We start from the raw sequence: 16,630 nt of genomic DNA on the forward strand, positions 1-16,630 counted from the left end.
GGATAACATCTTTTGGGAGAATGCATATTGCGGTGACCACATCGTTCGGGATATTGTGGATGAACTGATCTCAGACTGCATTAAAAGTGAAAAAGAAAACAACAGTATGAAACATTCATTACAATTTTAAATACATTTTTGTATTAAACATTGAAGGGCCCCATTAAAATACTTAGTCAGTCCTGTTTAATGATATATACCATGTATACTGTAAGCAAAAAAATACTCAATTGTTAGTGCGAGATTGGTAAAATACCCAATTGGTTTTAGCAAATACCCAATTACTTCTGAAAAGGCTGGGTAATGATATTATTTTTACCCAATTCAAATTTCCAATACCCAATTCAGACAAAAAGTGATGGGTGAATACCCAATTGCACCAAAAGCTTATCTGGAGCTCTGCACATGCCAACAAATTTCTACTAAATTGCAGCAACACAATCTGGCAGTAGTAGACAAAAGCTGACCTAAATGCAAAACTTAACCAAAAGATCTGATATTTTCTAACTGCAAAAGGGGCCATAATTCTTGCAAAAAGCAGGATGGAGTTATGTTTCTAACTGTACAGAGTCAGTTTTTAATGGTGAACAAGTGTTGCAAGTTTTAAAGCAATAGCTTCGACAGTTTAGCAAAAAAGCTGACCTAAACACAAAACTAAACCAAGAAATCTGATTTAATTTCTAAGTCAAAAGAGGGGCCATAGTTCTTGCAAAAAGCAGGATAGAGTTATGTTTCTTGCTGTACAGAGTCAGCTATTGATGGTTTACAAGTGTTGCAAGTTTCAAAGCAATAGCTTTGATAGTTTAGGAGAAAAGTTGACCTAAACATAAAACTTAACCAGGCAGTGCTAACGCCAACACAGAGGCTGATTCAGTGATGACAATAACTCATCATTTTTTTTTCCAAAAATCAGATGAGCTAATAATTATTATATTTGGTTTTAATAAATAAAGAAAAAGTCAGTGGGTATTTTTTGCAATGCACCAACAAACCACACGACCATAAGATGACTCCTATCATACCCACTTCAAACCTTGTTTACAGGTATATAACAAGTGTTAGGTTTAATTTAAATCATGCCGATCAATCAAAAAACACACAAAAAAACCATACAGTCAAACCTGTCGATAAAGACCATCCTTGGGAGTGCCAAAATATGGTCTTTATTGGGAGGTGGTCCTTATTCACAGGTTAAAATACACTGTAAATGTTCAAATGGGAAACAAAACATGCAGTCTTTAGGATCAGGTGGTCTCTCTTTAGAGGTGGTCTTTAACACTGGTAACTGAGGTTTGACTGTAGTACAAAATATAGCGTAAAACAAAAAAATCATTGACATACCTTTGCAATGAAGCTGGCAATATATGACAACATGGTCTGCATAAAGGATGGAAGTTTGTACACATAATAGAGAAGTTGAATAGAAGAATCAACCATATCATTGTCCCTGTAAATATAATTATGTAAGATACAAAACTAATAGGCATGCAGAAAGATTTTTGTGTTTTTATTGGGCCTAAAGTTGGACTGATACAATACAGGTCATACAGTGACCTTACAGCTTCAGCAGTTGGGGAAGACCTCAGGTGCCCTTCTGGGCATACTCAACTTTACCTATTGTAGCAAAACTTTCAAACACAATCCAGTCTGTGTTCAGACAATCGTTTAACAAGAGCAATGCAATGCACAGCAATATACGCCCAAAGGTATGACCTTTGACGCCTAAGTGTCACCCTGACCTTGTAGCTAGCCATCCAGAACCTGCGCTCTGCAATCGTCTTGATGTGGTGAACATTTGTGTAGTTTCTTCAAAATCCTTCAAGGGGCTCAAGAGTTACAGAGCGATGACCTTTGACCCCGAAGTGTGACCTTGAACTTGAAGTAAGACATCCAGAACATGCACTCTGCACATCATCTCGATGTGGTGAACATTTGTGCCAAGATTTTTACAATCCTTTAAGCAGTTCAAAGTTACAGAGCGGACACGAAACTCACGCATGGGACTAGTGTTTGCACTCATGGGACTAGTGTGTTTGTTTGTTTGTTTTGGGTTAAACACCATTTTTCAACAGTATTTCAGTCATGTAACGGTTGGCAGTTAACCTAACCAGTGTTCCTGGATTCTGTATCAGTACAAACCTGTTCTCCGCAAGTAACTGCCAACATCCCCATATGAATTACCAAAGGTGGAGGACAAATGATGTTAGACACAATGGCCTTACCTTGAAGCGAGCCATCTACACGGGTATGAAACGTTGCCTGCAGCACAAAATGTGCCGCACTGAAATGCGCTTCCGACGGCGCAGGCATTGCGCAGGATGTTTACAAAAATAACGAGCACGGTGAGTAAAATTGAATATTTTTGGTTATTGTCTTGTTAAGTAAACACTTTTTAGAAATCGGGGAATGCAGCGGGATGTAGTTATGTCTTGCCGACAAATCCATGCCCAGTTTTTGAAAAAATATGTAATATTGTTATTTTGCGCGTGTTTTTCATCGGATACAGTAACGAGAAAATTACAAAAGCAGTGAATATTCCGAGTCATTTCACATCCTGCAGAAAAAGGAATGATGTATTTCTGTAGTATATTATAAAAAGACATGATATCTGATCCATTGAGATAAAATACATGTCAAGGAAAAGGCATATCCCCTCGTTCTGCCGATTTTTCAGTCCAGTGCCGCAGGCATCGCGAGGGGCGCAGTCATCTTGAATACTATTTGTAGTCAGTAGTATGTGTAATTTCGACCACCTAACATGTATTAAAGTACAAAAAAAAAAAAATCAATAACAATGTTGTTCCTCCAGTTATTGTGTAAGACAAATCTTCTGAACCCGAACTTTGTAATATTAATAGCTAACTTAAGAAGTTTGCAGTATTTTTTCTCGCTGTTTTGGGGAATGGGGCCAGGTCGCTTCCAGTTGGGAAGATCACGCCATTTTATATCGAACTGGGATTATTTTCTCCTAAAATAACAATATTCAATTACCAAACATTACCATTAGTAACAATCATTGATGCTTAGTTCAAAGCAAGGTATGAAAACCAACATTGGAGCACAAAAACGGTCATAACTTTTGTCATTTTACAACCAGTTTTGATGTTTTTGTTTCAGCATCAAGTATTGTTGTTTTTATTTTCTTTACAGTTTAGGCGTACTATTTTGATTAGCGATGAGCTGAGTTCCCCCACCCCCACCCTTACAAAAAAGAAAGAAAAACGAAAAAAAGAAATGGCAAAAAAATCACTGTTTTGGCTTTCCGAAGAAAAGGAACGAAACAAGACAAAAAAAACCGTAAAAACATGAAACTTCCCTTAAAACGATACTGTTCACAAATTTTATGTGGAAAAGAAGCAAATTATGAAGTTATCGAATGTTATGTATCTTGTTAATTTTATATTTTCAGATGGATGTGCATTCAGTGTATATTAAAAGGGAAAAGAAAATGATTTAGAACTCCTTATGGTCAGACGTAAACTTTATGTGTACAGTCAGTGCACAGACCTAAATCATATTTGAACTACAAAGAGTGAGTAAAGTACGTTAATATTTTTGTAGAATTTCAGAAATAATTGAAACAAGTTAAGCCCCTTTTTGGACAAATTTTTCGAAAGATCTCAACTTCATTGGTTCTTTTCCACACAAAACTTGGGAACAGTAGTTTTAAATATTCTTCGTTCGTATTTAAATATCTTGACCTAACAGTGAATTTGGTGCTGATGTACTGTTACAGAAAAACATGGCGCGAGATGAGCCAAAGAAGTTTCATGTTTTTACGATTTTTTGTTTGTTTTTGCGTTCCTTTTTTTTGGAACGCTGGAACGCAGTAACAGCGATTCTCACCAATTACTTATTTCTTCTTCTTTTTTTTTTGTGGGGGGTGGGGGGGGGGGATTCAGCTCACCGCTTATAAAAAAAAAGTACGCCTGAACTGTAAAGAAAAAACACTCGATGCTGAAACAAAAGCAAAAAAATTGGTTGAAAAATGACAAAAGTTATGACAATTTTTGTGCTCCAATGTTGGTTTTCATACCTTGCTTTGAACTAAGTATCAATAATTGTTACAAATGGAAATGTTTGGTAATTGAATATTTTTATTTTAGGAGAAATATGTAACCAGGCTATAAAATCAGCCAAATTCTTTCATAAAATTTTAATGATAACCACAAATCTGTGACCGTCGGTTCAGCGGCTCCAAATAGTTGGGGGGAAATTATGCTCAAGCGGTAACTGACCACTGAAGACCGATCAGTCAACAGATATTTTGGAGTGGGGTCATTGCCCCAGTATGGATGCACAAATGATGAACTCCATGTTTAGTTCAGTAATTAATTCTTTTATTTTATGATGGACACCAGTGTGTAGTTTATGTAATGTTATTTCAATATTTTAGTATTGTCCAGTATTCCAAATGTCATCAAAGTTCTATGTTCAAAATAAGTTAAAGATAAACACATCTAAGACAAGCACCAAAATTGTACTTTATACTGTCAAATTAGTTTAGCGATGTTGCTTGTTCGAAATTTCAAAGAAGACTGATTTTTAGTTGGAAAACAAATTATAAGTTTCCAAGGACAATCTCTACGGTAACCATATTAGCCAATGAAATTTTAAAAGTAATTTTATATTTAAACCAATGAAAATTATTGTAACAAAAAGGTGAAATCATTTACTTAAGAATTTAGAAGTTTACTTAAGAACATGCCTGGGCTTCACACCTAATCAGCCAAGGAAGCCAAGGTGTTTGTTAACAATAGCACCTAATGCAAAGTGCTAAAAGCAAAATCTGTTTTATAATCACAATTGTTTAGAAAGTGATAAAAAATAAAAATTTCTGACATGTTTAAGCAGGAAAAATAATAAGTTAAGTAACACATGTCCAAGCAAATAATGTTACAAAATAGAAAAATCAATTCTGAATAATTTTTACTTAATTCACAAGATATTGAAATTAAATTTACAAAATTTTAACTTATCATTAAAATTTTATGAAAGAATTTGGCTGATTTTATAGCCTGGTTACACATTACCCCTTCTTGAAACAAGAGGACCATGATGGTCCTGAATCGCTCACCTCTTCCCACATGACCCAGTTTTGAGTATGACATCGTTTTTGACCAACTTTCATGAAGATCCCATGAAAAATGTGACCTCTAGAGTGGTCACAATGTTTTTCTATTTTTAGACCTACTGACCTAGTTTTTGAAGGCACGTGACCCAGTTTCGAATTTGACCTAGATATCATCCAGATGAACATTCTGACCAACTTTCTTAAAGATCCCATGAAAAATGTGACCTCTAGAGTGATCGCAAGGTTTTCCTATTTTTAGACCTACTGACCTAGTTTTTGACCGCACGTGACCCAGTTTCGAACCTGACCTAGATATCATCAAGATGAACATTCTGACCAACTTTCATGAAGATCCCATGAAAAATGTGACCTCTAGAGTGGTCACAAGGTTTTTCTATTTTTAGACCTACTGACCTAGTTTTTGAAGGCACGTGACCAAGTTTCGAACTTGACCTAGATATCATCAAGATTAACATTCTGACCAACTTTCATAAAGATCCCATGAAAAATGTGACCTCTAGAGTGGTCACAAGGTTTTTCTATTTTTAGACCTAATGACCTAGTTTTTGACCGCACGTAACCCAGTTTCGAACTTGATCTAGATATCATCAAGATGAACATTCTGACCAACTTTCATGAAGATCCCATGAAAAATGTGACCTCTAGAGTGGTCATAAGGTTTTTCTATTTTTAGACCTACTGACCTAGTTTTTGACCGCACGTGACCCAGTTTCGAACTTGACCTAGATATCATCAAGATGAACATTCTGACCAACTTTCATGAAGATCCCATGAAAAATGTGACCTCTAGAGTGGTCACAATGTTTTTCTATTTTTAGACCTACTGACCTAGTTTTTGACCGCACGTGACCAAGTTTCGAACTTGACCTAGATATCATCAAGATGAACATTTTGACCAACTTTCATGAAGATCCCATGAAAAATGTGACCTCTAGAGTGGTCACAAGTTTTTTCTATTTCTAGATCTACTGACCTAGTTTTTGAAGGCACGTGACCCAGTTTCGAATTTGATCTAGATATCATCAAGATGAACATTCTGACCAACTTTCATAAAGATCCCATGAAAAATGTGACCTCTAGAGTGGTCACAAGGTTTTTCTATTTTTAGACCTCCTGACCTAGTTTTTGACTCCACGTGACCCAGTTTCGTATTTGACCTAGATATCATCAAGATGAACATTCTGACCAACTTTCATGAAGATCCCATGAAAAATGTGACCTCTAGAGTGGTCACAAGGTTTTTCTATTTTTAGACCTACTGACCTAGTTTTTGAACGCACGTGACCCAGATTTGAACTTTACCTAGATATCATCAAGATGAACATTCTGACCAACTTTCATGAAGATCCCATGAAAAATGTGACCTCTAGAGTGGTCACAAGGTTTTTCTATTTTTAGACCTACTGACCTAGTTTTTGACCGCACATGACCCAGTTTCGAACTTGATTTAGATATCATCAAGATGAACATTCTGACCAACTTTCATGAAGATCACATGAAAAATGTGACCTCTAGAGTGGTCACAAGTTTTTTCTATTTTTAGACCTACTGACCTAGTTTTTGACCGCACGTGACCCAGTTTCGAACTTGACCTAGATATCATCAAGATGAACATTCTGACCAATTTTCATAAAGATCCCATGAAAAATGTGAACTCTAGAGTGGTCACAAGCAAAAAGTTTACGGACGCACGGACTGACGGACGGACGGACGACGGACACTGCGCGATCACAAAAGCTCACCTTGTCACTTTGTGACAGGTGAGCTAAAAATGATTGTCCTCAATCATAAAATTTACTGAATAACAAATATAACAATAACAAATAGCATGATATATGCTATAACAAAAATTGCATACAAATCTGCTGAAAGATAATAATACACATACAACTCATTTATACAGTGACTAGTCAAATTAATACATCATACATTCATTCATTTACTCATCTTTTTTTCGTATATATATATTTTTTTTTTTTTACTATTTGTATAATACAATTAGGAAATATCAATAAAACAAGTTAGCGCTCTTTAATTAGAAAAATATATGGTATGCCTATGAAGGAAAACAAGTTAACTTCAAATTTTTTATAAAATTACTTGTATCTCGGTGATGACTAGTAACAGAGTATAGAAAATGTTGCAGTTGTCGAAAGGACAACAGTAAAATGCAAATTATTGAAGTTAAAAAGTAAAACAACAATAATGTTTATTGTAGCCTTCATGTACATAGAATTGTCTATAGATAGTGGCTTTATCGCAAATATGGCATAAAACTTGACACTGAATAGCCATGTGATTTTGGAATCACTAAAGTAACATTGTAACATTAATTCAGTTACGTTGTATGATTGCTTTTGCAACTTGTCTAGTTGTGGATAGATTCTAAGTATAATATATAACATTAATAATAATCTACCACTGAAGTATGGTTATCTGCTCCTTTGGCAGTTTTGACTTTTTGTATTTCATTTTCATAATTATGTAGTTTGCACACTGGCATTATAATGTTGATTTTGGAACTTCATGTTGTGGACTGATGCAAGTATGTCATGGAACTGTAATTGTTCAGCCACAGTTAGTATGGATGAGTGAATCTTTTAGTTCACTATGTAATATTTTATAAATTCATGTATAATTATACAATTTCAATACTGAACAATTTGATTTGTGAGAGACAGCAAGTATGACATAAAACTTAAAGTTGTCTTCACAATAAGTATAGTGTAATTACATTTAATTCTGTTTGTTTCAAATACATAATTATAATAGTTTGAAATATTTGTAGTATATCGGCAGTGAGTGACATCCAGTATCCATAATATGTAACATAATTTTGGTCCTCCTGCACTATTTGAAGTTGAAGATTCAAGTATTGTTCACTGTCCTTCAGCTTTATATATTTTCACCTGTGTTCATTGAATATTTGGAAGCCCATAGTATAGTGTTCTTTGTCCATATTAATAATATCTATCTTGGAAAAGTGAAATAAGAACATTTAGTGGGACATTGCCTCTTGCACACTGAAACAGTTAACTTCATTTCATGGACAGAAAAACTTGTTTATTCTTCCAGAACAGCATTGCTCATTTTTACATTATGGTAAACAAGAGCTGTCTCCGTAGGATGACACATGCCCCCGATGGCACTTTGAATGAATAGTTATGGCCGATGTTAGAGTTTAGGATCTTTGACCTACGGAGCTGGGTCTTGCGCACGACACATCGTCTTACTGTGTCACACATTCATGCATAGTTATTTTAAAATCCATGCATGAATGACAAAGATATGGACCGGACATGCCCATCAATGCACTATCATGAAAAATGATCTTTAACGTCTAAGTGTGACCTTGACCTTTGAGCTACGGACCTGGGTCTTGCGTGTGACACGTCGTCTTACTGTGGTACACATTCATGCCAAGTTATTTGAAAATCCATCCATCGATGACAAATATATGGACCGGACACGCCTATCAATGCACTATCCTTTAACGTCTAAGTGTGACCTTGACCTTTGAGCTACGGACCTGGGTCTTGCGCACTGCACGTCGTCTTACTGTGGTACACATTCATGCCAAGTTATTTGAAAATCCATCGATCGATGACAAAGATATGGACCGGACACGCCCATCAATGCACTATCCTTTAACGTCTAAGTGTGACCTTGACCTTTGAGCTACGGACCTGGGTCTCGCGCACTGCACGTCGTCTTACTGTGGTACACATTCATGCCAAGTTATTTGAAAATCCATCCATCGATGACAAAGATATGGACCGGACACGAAAATTGCGGACAGACCGACAGATTGACAGAACGACAGACGGTTCAAAAACTATATGCCTCCCTTCGGGGGCATAAAAAATACACAATATGAAAATTTAAAATGTAAAGCTGTTTATATATTTGGCAGCCAACATCATATTAACTTTAACTGAAAATGTCTGATGTTAATATAAATTATACTCTAATAAACAAAACAAACTATCCGATTTAATTTTTTTTTCTAGGAAAAATATAAGAAAATGAATTAGTATTTAAAGTACAGTTTGTGAAAAAAATACTGATACTTTTCTTTTTTTTCTCTTTTTTCATTAAAATTTTATGAAAGAATTTGGCTGATTTTATAGCCTGGTTACAAATAATCCCAGTTCGATATAAAATGACGTGATTTTCTCAGCTGAAAGGGATCTGACCCCATCCCACAAAACAGCGAGGAAAAATATTGCAAACTTCTCAAAATAGCTATTAATATTACAAAGTTAGGGTTCAGAAAATTTTGTCTTACACAATAACTGGAGGAACAACATTGTTATTGATTTTTTATTGTACTTTAATACATGTTAGTTGGTCGAAATTACACGTACTACTGACTACGATAGTATTCAAGATGACTGCGCCCCTCGCGATGCCTGCGGCACTGGACTGAAAAGTCGGCAGAACGAGGGGTTATGCCTTTTTCTTGACATGTATTTTATCTCAATCGATCAGATATCATGTCTTTTTTATAATATACTACAGAAATACATCATTCCTTTTTCTGCAGGATGTGAAATGACTCAGAATATGCACTGCTTTTGTAATTTTCACGTTACTGTATCCAATGAAAAACACGCGCAAAATAACAATATTACATATTTCTTCAGAAACTGGGCATGGATTTGTCGGCAAGACATAACTACATCCCGCTGCATTCCCCGATTTCTAAAAAGTGTTTACTGTAACAAGACAATAACCAAAAACATTCAATTTTACTCACCGTGCTCGTTATTTTTGTAAACATCCTGCGCAATGCCTGCGCCGTCAGAAGCGCGATGCCTTCATTTCAGTGCGGCACATTATGTGCCGCAGGCAACGTTTCATACCCGTGCATCTAGAACATGCTCTCTGCACATCATCTTGATGTGGTATTTGTGTCAAGTTCCTTTGAAATTTTTCCAGGGGGTCAAAAGTTACAGAGCGAACACAAAACATACTCATATGACCTTTGACCCCTAAGTGTGACCTTGACTTTGAAGCGAGCCATCCAGAACATGCACTCGGCATGTCATCCCGATGTGGTGAATTTTTGTGTCAAGTTTCTTTGAAATCCATCAAGGGGTTCAAGAGTTACAGAGCAGACACGAAATTGCTAACAAACGGACGGACACTAGAGGTATAACATAATACATCCCTTTGGGCATATAAAAATTATATCTGCTGGCCTCAATTAAAGCCCCTTGATAGGGTATTTGGAACTTGGACAATTTGTTATAACACTGGTAACCAAGGCAGGACCTTCTTTCTGTGTATTAAATTAAAGGGAAGAACAATACCATATCAAATTGATCAAAAATTAGTTTTTCAATATGATTGTGTGATTTTAGTCATTTTGTTGTAGTGGTTTTTGGTCTGGACTGAGTTGGATTTCCATATCAATAAAACCTATAACATGTACAGACTTGCAATTATACAAGTCCTAGGTAAAAAGGTCATTTGTTCTTCACTGCTTACTCATGAGGAGAAGTTGCCACATACTTGTGGGGAACAGATAATTCTTATTAGGAAATATAGAATGCATGCTTATTATATGCCATACAATAAACATAGTAAAAAGCTACTGAAAAAATCTAACAAAAGCTATATGAGCAAACGAAGTCCCATAACTCTGCCGATTTTTTTTTCCGAAAGAACATTACATGCACCATGCATAACTATGGTTGGTACTGATCACTTGTGTGAAGTTACATTAAACTGCGTGCAAGGGTTTGGGATATTAGGCGCGCACAAGACTGCATATGCAGACTAACAGTATGTATATAGTATACAGTGAAACACCGCTCGCTCGAGCATCGATGACTCGAGCACCTGGGCTCGCTCGGGCAATTCATGTGGTCCCGGCCGATTTTCTTCTATTTTCTATGTGAAATTACCATGACTGGGTCGAGCATCGATAACTCGATCGCTCGAGTATGACACCTGGTCCCTGTGTATTAACTTACTCTTTGTTGCTTATGGATAACTCGAGCAGAGGTGTCAAAATTTTTCACACCATCGGCGGTCAGAATGTATCGGTTAATTAAAAATTTTCTCACGTCGTGAAAATTGCATGGTCTATTCCCCGACTATCTTAAATGTTTGTTTGTCGGTATATTTGATCTGATAATGAGATTAATTATTGATGAAAGGTGGAAGAAAAATTTTATTGATCGAAATTGTTATTAATTATTACTTTTTTTTCTGCGGGATCGAGGAGATAATTATGAGATCTTAATATTTTAATCAGCAGTTGTTTGCATGCAAATAAAGGAAATAAGATAGCATTTTCATAAAATTGGGACGATAATTATGAGATCTTATTTTGGAAAAGAAAATTGCGAATTCGATTACAGTATTTCAAATAAAAAAATGTCTTAGCTGTTTCTTCTCATGTGCCATTTACGATCTCTCATAAATAACGTTTGTAATAAGTTTTTTTGAAAATGTCACGAGTGTGTTATTATAACGCATCACCGTTTCCTCTGCAAATGGTCTCGATGACAGTTGGTAAAAGGCATGAAGGGGGCAATTAGCCGGATATGCCTCCGTGGTCCACTCGAATGTAGTCCATATCAATATATAGTGCAATTTTCCCGCCTAGTAAAGGCCATTTTCATGCCAGATATAAGCTTTATTGATGCTTGATTGTAAAAAGGAATGTCCGCAGATGATTTTAAGCTACGTTATATGCTTCAAAAGTTGATTGGAAGCTGCCTTGTAAAATGAAAGTGAAAGCAGGTATTTCCTGATGTCTACCTACGCAATATTAACGTTTTCATCACGTGTCTCAGTCACGTGACCATGGTTTCACTGCATTATGGTCAACCCCATATTTTTGGGGTATATTTTGATTGCCTAAAGACAGACCTTCAAGACAAGGGTAGTCTCGCAGGAAGTGAAAGGCTAGAAATCTTGATAAAAATATGTTGTAAGTTGTTAATTTTATATAGAAAATAGTAGCGGAGGCATTTAAAACCATCATACCAAAACAAACTTCAATTTTCTTCGTATGTTGGTCAATGTTTGGGTCGCTCGAAACCATGGATAACTCGAGCATTTTGCTCATCCCCTTGCGACCTCGAGCGAGCGGTGTTTCACTGTATTAAAAATTAACAAAAAACAAAGTCCCATAACTGTGCAGATTTTTTCCCAGAAAAATCCATACATGAACCATACACAACTAGAGTTACTACCGATCACTTGTCTTAAGTTCCATTAAATTATGTGTATGTGTTCAGGAGATTAGGCGCGCAAAAGATTGCATATGCAGACTCTATGATTATACTATTAGTATAGTAACAAAAAAGTCTCATAACTCTGCATTTTTTTCCTGAAAGAACCTATCATGCACCGTGCACAACTAAAGTTGTTACTGATCACTTGTGTGAAGTTTCATTAAATTGTGCCAATGGGATGCGGAGAGTTGGTGCACGCAAGGTGATTAGATCATGTCTATGGACAGACAGACAGAAAGCTCAATGGACTGATGGACAGACAACCTGAAACCAGTATACAGCCTTAGAACTTCGATGTTTAATAGCGGGGGGTGGGTGGGGTGGGGGCGGGGGGCTGTGAGTCATGATACCCTTTGAGAGCCATGACATCCTTGAGAGTTGTGATGCCCTTGAGAGCCGTGACACCCTTGAGAGTTTGACGCTTTTGAGAACAGTGACACCCTTGAGAGTTGTGATGCTTTTGAGAACAGTGACACCCTTGAGAGCCATGAAACGCTCGAGAGTCGTGACAATCTTGAGAGTCGTGACGCCTCTGAGAGCCATGACACCCTTGAGAGTCGTGACGCCCTTGAGAGCCATGATACCCTTGAGTCATGACGCCCTTGAAAGCCATGACACCCTTGAGAGTCGTGATGCCCTTGAGAGCCGTGACACCCTTGAGAGCTGTGGCGCTTTTGAGAACAGTGACACCTTTTAGAGCCATGACACCCTTGAGAGCTGTGACACCCTTGACAGACGTGATGTCCTTGAGAGTCATGACACCCTTAAGAGCCATGATGCCCTTAAGACACTCAGCTGACACCGACCTTTTAACTTTAGATATATGTCATGACACATGGTATCAGTAAAGGCAAAAGCCAAATGAAACCACATGAACAAACTTGACAGGAGTTCAAACAAGGATGCTAGAGACCAAATTTGGTGAGGAACCATCAAGTGGTTTAAAATTGTTTTCTCTATTTTTAGCTCTGGGATACTACAGACCAAATTTGGTGAAAATGCATCAACTGGTCTATGACAAAAGATTATTTAAAGATTTTTTCCATTTTTAGCTCCAGTGACCCCTACAAGTGGTCATGTGGAAGTATTTCATCAGACTTGAGTGGTTCATGTAGGGATGCTACTAACCAAGTTTGGTGTAATTCCGACTAGTAGTTTCAGGAGAGATATTTACCTGAAAGTGCTAATTCAGAATGGTACGTCAGACCATCCATCTATACTAAAATCTCAGCCTGAACAATGTTTAACCTTTACCCTCCTGAATTTCTGAAATGGACTGTTCCATCTTTCAGTTTTGGTAAAACCATTTATTATTCAAAGGGGTGTTCAATAAAAATTTACAAACTGAATAGCGACCAGTGCAGACCATGATCTGAGCAGGCTGTTCCTGATCTGCACTGGTCACAAAGGCAAATTCACTTGCTGCTAGCAGGCCAAGTTTAACTTAGCTCAAAATATGCTGATAAATTCACTTGCTGCTAGCAGGCCAAGATTAACTTAGCTCAAAATATACTGATAAATTCACTTGCTGCTAGCAGGCCAAGTTTAACTTAGCTCAAAATATACTGATAAATTCACTTGCTGCTAGCAGGCCAAGTTTAACTTAGCTCAAAATATACTGTTAAATTCACTTGCTGCTAGCAGGCTAAAGTTTAACTGAGCTCAAAATATACTGATAAATTCACTTGCTGCTAGCAGGCTTAAGTTTAACTGAGCTCAAAATATACTGTTAAATTCACTTGCTGCTAGCAGGCTAAAGTTTAACTGAGCTCAAAATATACTGTTAAATTCACTTGCTGCTAGCAGGCTAAAGTTTAACTGAGCTCAAAATATACTGTTAAATGTACTTTATGTCTGTTAAAGAACACTTCATCTAACAGGGCTACTTATATACACATGCAAATTAAGGTTAAATAGCAGAGGTAGAACGGTAAATTAACTTAACCAGTGTAATGTATACTAACATCAAATCCAGAAAATGTTGTCCACCATCACCAAAACATGCCTTTGAGAAGAATTCACCAAACATTTTTTCAACATTTGGAACTTCAAATGGCACTAACTGTTTGGAAAAAAAACAAATGTATTCATTATTTTAACATGCTCACAACATTGTAAAATGATATTATTTTCACTTGGGAAATTATTAATGATTAATCAGTTAGTAATGCTGATATCATATATACAAATATCAACAATGAATATATTTCCTCTGCCTACTGTGCTGATCAGGAAGGCTTTCATGTGAACTGACATCTTGTACTAAATATGTTAAACTATGTATAACAGGGTCAGAAAACTGTGCATTCCAGACCAGGACTGGAACATGCTCTGTTGACTGAGCAGCTACAGTGCTGTTACATTCTCGCCCAATTCAGAATGAAATTCTATACCATAAATATGTCTCACGTGTATTCTACTGCAGATATACAGTACTATGCTCGGGTATGTCAGTAGGAAAAGCAAATGAATGTAAATCAAGAGAATGCTACTTTGATCCACTGCTAAGTTGTATGTTATCTGCCACAACTTGTCAGAAGACATGTCTGAAGTCATTCGTCCTCCACTTCAGTATAACATGAAGAAGTTGTCAGCTACTTGCAAGTTAGAAGCCAGTGCTGGTACAGAGTCAAGAATCACTGGTTAGGTTAATTGACTAATAAAGCTTACTGTTGAAAAATAATTTTACATCCAGTCAAACCAACATCTGGCTGAGGAAAAAGGAAACAATCTATAGGCAGTGCAACTAAAAATACAGACTTCATGTGGGAACTATCTATTTTTAGATATATCATTTTCAGAAAGAGTTATTTGAGCTGAAAAAAGAGCACCGCCTTGCAGGTGCTCACGCTCATCTGATTTTTTTTTTTGTATAATAGAAATATTTCCCTACCCATGATTTTCTAAGTCTAAAAAGGGCAATCATTCTTGCAAAAGCAGGATAGAATTATGTTTCTTGACGTACAGTGTCCGCTTATAATGGTGAAAAACTGTTTAAAGTTTTAAAGCAATAGCTTTGATAGTTTATGAGAAAAGCTGACTTAAACATAATACTCAACTAAGACAACTGAATTTCTAAGTCGAAAAGGGGCAATAATTATTGCAAAAAGCAGGATGGAGTTATGTTTCTTGATGTACAGGGTCAGCTTATGATGGTGAACAAGTGTTGCAAGTTTCAAAGCAATAGCTTTGATAGTGTAAGAGAAAAACTTGACCTAAACATAAAACTTAACCAAGAAATCTGATATTTTCTAAGTCCAAAAGGGGCCATAAATCTTGCAAAAAGCAGGACAGAGTTATGTTTCTTGCTGTACAGTGTCAGCTTATGATGGTAAACAAATTTTGCAAGTTTTAAAGCAATAGCTTTTGATAGTTTAGGAGAAAAGTTGACATAAACATAAAACTTAACCAAGAAAACTGATTTTCTAAGTCCAAAAGGGGCCATAATCTTGCAAAAAGCAAGATGGAGTTATGTTTCTTGCTGTACAGGGTCAGCTTATGGTGGTGAACAACTGTTGCAAGTTTCAAAGCAATAGCTTTGACAGTTTAAAAAAACCGACCTAAACATAAAACTTAACCAGGCAATGCCTATACCGACACCGATCAAGTGATGACAATAACTCATCATTTCTTTTTCAAAAAATCAGATGAGCTAAAAATGATCCTGGGTAAAATATTTGGAAACAAGAACTGTCCGTAAGACAGCGTGCTCGACTTTTCTCAGTGCTTGACTCTGAATAAGAGCTTTGCTAGTAAAAAAAAAGTTCAAGTTAAAAAGGGACATATCTCTGTCAAAATTCAAATCAAATTCATGGGAATTGTGTCTCCTGGTGTAGACTTTGATGGTAAATAACTATTTTGAGTTTCAAGTCAAAAGCTTTGATAGTAACAGAGATATTTGACTTTATCAAAAACCTTAACAAAGAATTCTAAGTTAAAAGGGGCATAATTCTGTCAAAACTAGAACTGTCACAGGAGTGACTCATACCCCCACCATACGGTCTTGTCACAGAAGAATGGCAACCATAAGTAATCTTAAAACAAGAGTGCCAGAATGTCACAATATACGCCCATCACAGCAAATTTCTTTACACTAGCACCTGTATTTGCAAATGGAATTTTAATTTTCTAGTTGTTTACAATGTTGTTTTTTTTTTTTTTAGAAATTATTGTAATTCTTTTATTTTTCTAAGTCCACACAAAAAATCCTTACCAGGTAGAGATACCTTAAAATACACCCAAAATTTCAAAGTAACAGCAATGTTGTACCACAGAAAAGTGG

At 36.4% G+C, this 16,630-nt stretch overlaps 1 protein-coding gene across 3 annotated transcripts in view; it reads right to left on the reverse strand.

Annotated features, from left to right (window-relative positions):
* The window catches only part of LOC123531076 (vitamin D3 hydroxylase-associated protein-like), an 81,015-nt gene that overhangs the window by 24,523 nt on the left and 39,862 nt on the right, over nt 1-16,630 (reverse strand). For all 3 annotated transcript variants that reach the window (XM_053517650.1, XM_053517649.1, XM_053517651.1), the window contains exons 11-12: nt 14,313-14,410; nt 1,342-1,447 (exon numbers count right to left, since the gene is read on the reverse strand). In XM_053517650.1, coding sequence (XP_053373625.1) covers nt 1,342-1,447; nt 14,313-14,410 — 204 coding nt within the window. The remainder of the gene's footprint in view (nt 1-1,341; nt 1,448-14,312; nt 14,411-16,630) is intronic.

Source organism: Mercenaria mercenaria, chromosome 11 (genome assembly GCF_021730395.1).
Source record: "Mercenaria mercenaria strain notata chromosome 11, MADL_Memer_1, whole genome shotgun sequence".
NCBI classification, from domain to species: domain Eukaryota; kingdom Metazoa; phylum Mollusca; class Bivalvia; order Venerida; family Veneridae; genus Mercenaria; species Mercenaria mercenaria.